At 42.9% G+C, this 7,709-nt stretch overlaps 1 protein-coding gene across 34 annotated transcripts in view; it reads left to right on the top strand.

The window, feature by feature from the left end:
* Nucleotides 1–515: 515 nt before the first annotated feature.
* The window catches only part of SGIP1 (SH3GL interacting endocytic adaptor 1), a 197,469-nt gene continuing 190,275 nt past the window's right edge, over nucleotides 516–7,709 (top strand). For 11 of the 34 annotated variants that reach the window (XM_072730650.1, XM_072730633.1, XM_072730647.1 and 8 more), the window contains exons 1-2: nucleotides 516–1,010; nucleotides 1,316–1,441. In XM_072730650.1, coding sequence (XP_072586751.1) covers nucleotides 1,432–1,441 — 10 coding nt within the window. In that variant the 5' untranslated portion in view covers nucleotides 516–1,010; nucleotides 1,316–1,431. The other 23 variants (XM_072730640.1, XM_072730631.1, XM_072730625.1 and 20 more) reach the window with 6 other exon arrangements.

Genomic DNA, 7,709 nt, shown 5'->3' with positions numbered 1-7,709 from the left:
ACCCTTCCCGCGGAGGCAGCAGCCCGGCACCCACATCCCCTCCCTGCAAGCTGCAGACCCCTGAGCTCCACCCCCGCCCCCGGGCCAGAACCCCGCACCAACGCCTCCCTCCGGATTTCCGCTGGGGTGAACGAATGGGCTGCGCGACCCGCACAGATGCCGACGGCGCGCTGCGAAAAAATCGTGTGCTCTGGAGGAGAGTTGGTTTCCTCCAGGGCCTGCGGTTGGCGGCGCAGCCCCTGCACCCGGGGCCGGCGGCGGCTGCCGCGTGCGGGGCCCGGAGCGGGGAGCGGGGAGCGGGGAGCGGGGAGCGGGGAGCGGGGAGCGGGGAGCGGGGCGCGTCCAGGTGCTCCGGGCGCCCGGCCTGCGGTCCTCGCCCCCGCCTCCCGCCTCCCGCCTCCCGCCCCAGGAATGACCTCGAGCGTTGCCAGGTTGATTCCAGAGCCCCCACTCGGGTGGGTTCTTTTGTTTCTTTGTTTTAATGACACTTCCCAGCCCTCGGGCATGTCACGCGCGATTAATTCCCTGGCTCTGTTGAAGGCAGCTGGGATGAAATTTCTTCTGCATCATCCTTTTGGGGATAATTGCTTCTGATGTGACGTCAGCCGGATTGATATTTTTTTTTTTCTTTCTCTCTTGAAAGAGAGAGGGAGGGAGGGAGAAAGAAAGAGGGAGGGAGAGAGAGATGGGAGAGAGAGGGAGAGAGAGACTGACTCACGCGTGTGCGGAGGCCACAGACCTTAACGTCTGGAGTTCCTTCAGGGCCAAAGACGACGGGAATGGGAGCTTAGAAGTGTGCGGCTAAGACTTCAGAGTGCATGCAATTACTGGCCAGTTTTTCTTAAAACAAAGCAAAACAAACCGATGCCCTCCGCAGCGAGCCACGTAGGTGCTCCTCGCGTGCCCGAGCCCCCCGTCCAGCTGGCAGCTCTGACATCAACCGCGGGGACCCAGCCGCTGCAAGGGGGCTCCAGAAGACGACGAGGAGGGGCGGGGAAGTACGTCACCAGGTGGGGAAGGGGCCGTGCATTTGGTGACCAGCGGGAGGGGTGGGAGCGGAGGGGAATAGGGACGGAAAATAGGTTCTGTGCGCTCTCCCGGGGTATTGTGTCAGGAGACGCAGGCTGGCTGCCATGTGACGCGGTCCAGCGCCGAAGGGATTGGCCGGGGCGGCGCAGGCGGTGCAGCTCGGCCGGGCTGCCGCTCCTCTCCCTTTCTCTCGCAGCATCTTCCCGGGAGCCCGTAGGTGAAGCGGCACCAGCAGCATCCATGGCCTGTCTTGGGGGTTAACACTCGTCTCGTTTGGCTTCGGCAGTGGACAGAGCAGACCCCTCGGCGGCAGCGTTGCGAGGACCTAGCTGGGACCTGGAATCCTATCCTCCTGTATTTTTTCAGACTCCTTGGGAAATTAAGGAATGCAATTCCGCCACCATGATGGAAGGTAGGATGCTTTCTGCTGTGGTTGACTGGCTTCAGGCAAGGTTTGGGCAGAACGGCCTTGAAGAATGTGTGCAGCCAGGGTTTGTGGCTCTGGTCTAGAACCTGGTTGCCAGGATTTGCAAGCAGCAATGCTGCAGTTTGCTTGCCGCGGACCAGGGCTCAGACTAATGGAATCAAACCACAAGGCTTCTGTTTAGCTCAGAACCTACAGAGCTCCCAGCTCTTGAGAGAGAGAGAGAGAGGAGAGAGAGAGAGAGAGAGAGAGAGAGAGAACAACAACAAACCACAAAACCATAAAGTGCTTCCAGGGAGCAGAGATAGAGCTAAGAAAGAGCTTGCAGAGCAAATAAGTTGGGAGAGAAGATAAGGTTTTCTGCTCTGGGTTCCTGGGACTACACTGATTAAACATTTACAATGGAAACTTGTTTTCTGAAATTGACATTAGCGAGGAGAGGTCATTGACAGAGTTATCCGTGCTGTCATTTTCAGTGAACTGCTTAACATTTTTAAAAAAATTCTTTTATTTTTATCTCTGCAATTTACTTCTTATTGTTGGGGTGACAGGTGCAGCAAATTTGGCCCATAAGATATAGTTATAGGAGGATGCCATTGCAACGGAATGAGCAATATGAGGAAAATATCTGGGCCTCTTAGCCCCGGATTCAGGGTCTTACCGGGTTAAAAAAAGAATTTTGTTCTTCTTAAATGCATTCCTGTGCAATGATTCCTAACCAAGCACCAAATGATTATTTACTGATTACCTTTTTGCATTCAATATTAAGTGTAAGAAGGAACTTTCCCTGGGGAGATGTTGTTTAAACTATATTTTATTCTACTGAATTACCCTTCCAAGCCTGAGATACTGACAGCCGGGATTGCCTCAAAAAAGCATCAAGCTGATTAAGAAAGAAGCAGGCAGCCTTACCCTGGCTTTGATTTTGTTTTCACACTGAAGGATGGTGCAAAACTCCTGGCCTTTCCTGAGATGACAGGCAGAAATTTGTCCCTAGCCTGGATTTCACAATGCAGAATCGAGTGCATAATGGGTCTCAAATCAGCCATGAAAATGGCAGAGAGGCCACCTCTTAAGCCAAGGTCTGTCCTACAGATTTTAAACATTCATTAGAAATTTACCAAAATGGAATCAGAGAAGGATGGTTTCAAAAAGCAGTGGTATAGCCCACTTATTTCGGGAGAAATGAATTCTTTTTGCTCTCTCTGTCATGATGTCAAACATTGTTAATGTAATTTGAGGGAGTGAAGAATTCTACAGTCATGGCCCACAGATTTTAGAAAATAGCCTTAAAAGAGAAATTGGGTATCATTTTGTCATGGAGCCTGGGTCTTGTCTGCAAAGGGCTCTCAAGCTAGTTCTTTAAAATACAGGTCTAAATAAACTGAGATTACTAACGGCCTAAGATGTAATCATTTTCATCAATAGAAAATGAATTTAATCTTTGAATAACAAGGCAAGACAAACAGAAAGAGTATTACTGTAACACTTTTCAATTTAAACTCATGTAGATTACTCTCTTCAGAAAAAAAAGAAAGAAGAAAGAAAGAAAAGAAAGAAAGGAAGAAAGAAAGAAAAATAATTTTGTCTATAGAGGAACTTACTATGTTTCTCCAGCTAAATTTCATTTGTAGCATTTCCTAATGAGAAATCTGCATACATCCTAATTAGGTTTGAATCTTACACAGGCAAGTAGAAGATCTTTCATTTTTACTTCTTGCCTTGCAAACTATGGAGTTAAAGTGTCTTTTTTGAAGGAAGTAATATTTATTGACGCTCATTAATGACTTTCCTGGGAATATTGTCTATTGTGCCATCCGAGAATGTCAGGCAGTTCAAAGCCCTATGATAAGCCTATCTGAGCTGCCTAAACTGAAAGGAGAACTGTAACAAAGACGTGTGTTGGAGCTGAATTAGCACCATTGCTCTGAGTCTGCCAAATTCATCTAATGAAGGATGCTATGCTAGTACTGTTTTGAATTAGAGGTGACACTATGGATGCAGTTGCCTTCCGTCAAATCCCTGAAAAAGAAAATGGACAGCTGTTCCCATTGGCTTCGAAATTTATATGAAACTAATCATTTTTATCTACTCATAGTTCATACTTAAATGCTTTTCAAGACTTATTATCTTAATGGTTCAGTGACCTTTTAAGGCAGGTAGGAACCTTAACTAGAAATCAATTTGCCTATCAAAAACCTTTTAACTTAGTTGCTAGTCTTTTTGGCAATATATATATGTTTCTGATATTGCATCCCAGAATTCACCTCTGAATTGCTCTTATTCCAAATATGTGACAGAGCAGTTATTATTTTTCACTTAACTCATCCCTAGAGGCAACTAGGCTGTTCGTTCCATCCATCACAATAACCTTGGAAAGATAAGGAACCCCCTAAAAAGTCACCCTAAAATCCTGTCATGGAAGCCCTCTGCTGAAACATTAGTGGGCTCTGAGAATGTGTCACCCGACATTAAGATGGTTAAATGATGTCTCTCCTCAACAGTACATTTCATATATGCATCGGTGCGTGCATACACATACACACACGCACACACACACACACACACACAGTTACACACACATGTAGTAGTCGACGCATATATATATTATTAAGGAAGGGAGAGAGCCCACATTTACACTGTATATATTTCTATATTCACCAAAGTGTTTTAGTCTGCTGTTCAGAAAAAGCATGGCCATGGCAACTTTTCAAAGCTACTTCTCTACTTTGTGTAAAACAGGAGTAAACAAAGATTCTTCAGAATGGCTCATAGTTTAGTTTTGTGTTCTTGTTTTGATGGAACAAGATATGGGCTCCATTCATTCAATGCCTATTGGAAATCTTGGTCATAGATGAGGAAGGTTACTACCTCCCCAGTGATGCTAACTTCATAGAAGGTAGTGAAATAATACTGCAGGGACCTCAAACATCTTTTTTTTTTAAGATTTTATTTATTTATATATTCATGAGAGACACACAGAGAGAGGCAGAGACACAGGCAGAGGGAGAAGGAGGCTCCACGTAGCGATCCCGACCTGGGACTTGATCCCGGGTCCCCAGGATCACCCCTGGGCCAAAGGCAGCATCAAACCGCTGAGCCACCTGGGCTGCCCGACCTCAAACATCTTACCAGTAGTTTGTCCCTCCATGATTCCTTTCAAATCTTTTGATTTAAAAACATATATTTTAATTTGATATTTGACTCACCGATTACTGCAGTCTTTATTATTTGGCAGTGGTTGGTATCGAGTTGTGTTTTTCCTAAGGAATGCCACATGATAGGGAGCCCTGTGTGGTGTGACTGTGAAGGGAAAGAGGGTGAGCAAAGGTAGTCATTTGCTAACAGGCACGTGTACTGGTTAAGCTTTCTATGCAGTCTGTGTGATTAGGGCAACTCTTGAAGGATTCTGTTGTTATCGCATACTATCGTTAAAGTTTGAAAATGCCATTTTGGATATCCCTTCAAAGATAAATGGAACAAAGTCAGGGTTTCTTAGGACATCTGTTTATTTGTAGGGCAGCCTAGGAAGTTTTCCCTCATCTTGCAGAACTGCACTGCAAGTTATTGTGCTTTTAGTTCCATAGTCAGGCTCTTAGGTGCTGTCCTAGAAGGGTAAGGTTTTGGGTGCCAGTGGTTTCATCCTATATAACAACTTTTTTAAATTAATAAGCACATTATTAAGGGTTTATTGTATATAATTACAATGTATAGGATGATTTAATACATTTTATTATATTTACCATTCACGATGATCTGTAAGTGTATTCTGCATGCAATACTTTTTCAAACTTGCAAAAATAAAAAATAATATTTTGAGGCAGAAAAATGGCAAAATGGAATGTGAACCCAAGTTCATGGTTTGTTTGTTTGGTCAATTCAAGTTCTTATAAATAGTATAAACTGGAGTCCTTTATAACGTCATATATTTATTGCTTCCTTCAATTTTAGAGGAAAAACAATGAACCATCATAGTCACCTGGATGTTTTACATTAACGTATTTACCTCAGAAGACCTAATTACATGGTTTTCTTGAATTCTGATAAATGGAGATGAGAATTTTCTGGACTCAAGTTCACTTAGCAACAAAGCTCATACATTTGGCCCATCATAATATTTTATAATAGGAACCTTTTTAAAATTTGTATCAAGATGGGCATCTTAACCTAATTGAAAACTAGAACTTGGTTTCTTGGGTGGACACATTCTGTCTCTCTTTTAAATATGAATACGCACAGAACCATACCCTCAACTCCTCGTTAATGCTCTTTATCTCAAACTTCTTAGACAATTTTGAACGATTCTAGATTAACTGAGCTTTTGTTGTTGCAATGAACCTCATAATAGTAAAGATTGTTTTTTCCTATCTAGAAATAGAGTTTTATTTATTTGGAAAATTCTTTGATCTGATCAAAAAGAAACAAAGCATTTTGGAGCTGGACCTGTTCATTTTCTAGTTAGCAAAGAAATTTTAAAGAGAATAAATACTTCCCAGAAAGAGTGAAGTTATTTTGGAAAATCTTAAGCATGCATATGAGATTCTAATATATGGGTCATCATGTATGTCATTTCTCTTCTTCCCCAAGGCTCTGTGTCAGAAGGAGCCTTCTTATATATATAAGTTCCCAAACAATTCCAGAGGTCAAAATTTTAAATTTCTAAGAAGAATATGCAGTCTTCAAAAAATTATCTTAGACAAACCATTCTAGAAGACTCTGGATAATTCTTTCTGTTGGACTTGCCACATACATTATCCATGTTTCAAATAAACAAATTGCAGGAAGTCACCAACTCACAGTTCTTATGTTCCTGAAAGTTTGTTTATGAATTGCTCATTTGAAACAAGTATTCCCATAGGAATAATGACATATATGTTGATTAGATTCTCACACTCGTTCAAAGGCTATTAACCCATTATCTAGTTGAAATACTAAATATTTGCAACGAAATGTGTGAAGAACAGTATGGTTACCACAGTAAGTAGCCAGAAAGGAACAATGGAATTAAATATGTTTTCAATTGTAAATGATGCTATTTGTGAAAAGGAAGGTTTCATTAGAGGACAACAAGGATATGGAGAAAAAATATGAAGGGAGTTTTAAGGTATATTTTCAGAAGTTGTAGAGACTTATGACACTAAATTTTCAATTATGTTCAATTTTACTTCCATACTCACGGTTTACTTTTCTCAGTTCAATTTTATCATATATACTACTGTTAAACTGTCATTACTTTCGTTATGTAAACTTGAGAATGGAATTAATAAAGGGAGAGAGAATTTACTGAGATGATGGTACAGGGGTTGGAAGAAGAAAATGCTTAAGGGATCATGATGGTTTTGGGCTCCTGTCTAAAAAAAATCTCTGAGGAGTAATGAACTGAGTAAGGAGAAGATCAGAGATGGAAGGGGACTGAGGGGCCTGAGAAGGGCAAGATATCCTCCAGGACAAAGGGGTGTGTGTGGCAGGAGTGTTGGGCCTAACTGGTTCCTATGTTGACTACCAAATATTTCTGTGAGCACTGGATGGTTTGCTTACCAGGGAGAGAGCTACGGTGGGTGGAGGTCAGTGTCCACTGAGGAGGGGTCAGTCTGCATTCTTGGCACATGTTTGCCCTCTAACTACATCCACAGAATTTCAGGGAGATATTTAGAATCTCTATTTAAATATCTTATGTCATGTCGCTTGTTTAAAAAGCTTCTGTATCTTCTCATTTCTGTTAAAATCCATTGCAGATGGAAGGCTGCATACTCAGACCTGCCAGGCCTGTCCAAGCTCGTGGAATGCCTTACTGCCAGTGTCAGAGTGTTTGGAACAAACAACTTTTCTGCCTCAGGGCTTTTGCTCTACCTAGAGCATGATTTTGCCAATTCCCAGACTGTTTTCTTGTGGTCCCAGCAAAACTACCACCTCCTTGGAGGACTTCCCTATCCTCTAGTCATCCCAAGCTCTCAAACACACAGGCCTGGGCCCCTGAGTACCTTCCAGTCCACTCTCTCTCCTCAGAGATGTATTTATGATTCATGGTCGTTTAACGGTGTATGGGCTGAATTTCTCACTCAGAGCTAAGCTCCACAAGGACAGGACTCTGGTCTATCAGGTTCACCTCCTCATTCTTAGATCTTGATACACAGTGGATGCTTAGTGTGTTTATCCATTGGAGAAGTGAGGAAAACCAGATATAAATGACCCTGATGGCTTCATGTGGTAACACTGTAAGGTATTATTTGGGGCATTATAGTTGATGTAGGAAAAA

This window comes from Vulpes vulpes, chromosome 12, assembly GCF_048418805.1.
Source record: "Vulpes vulpes isolate BD-2025 chromosome 12, VulVul3, whole genome shotgun sequence".
In the NCBI taxonomy this organism is placed as follows: Eukaryota; Metazoa; Chordata; class Mammalia; order Carnivora; family Canidae; genus Vulpes; species Vulpes vulpes.
This window is presented reverse-complemented; position numbering and strand designations above follow the sequence as displayed.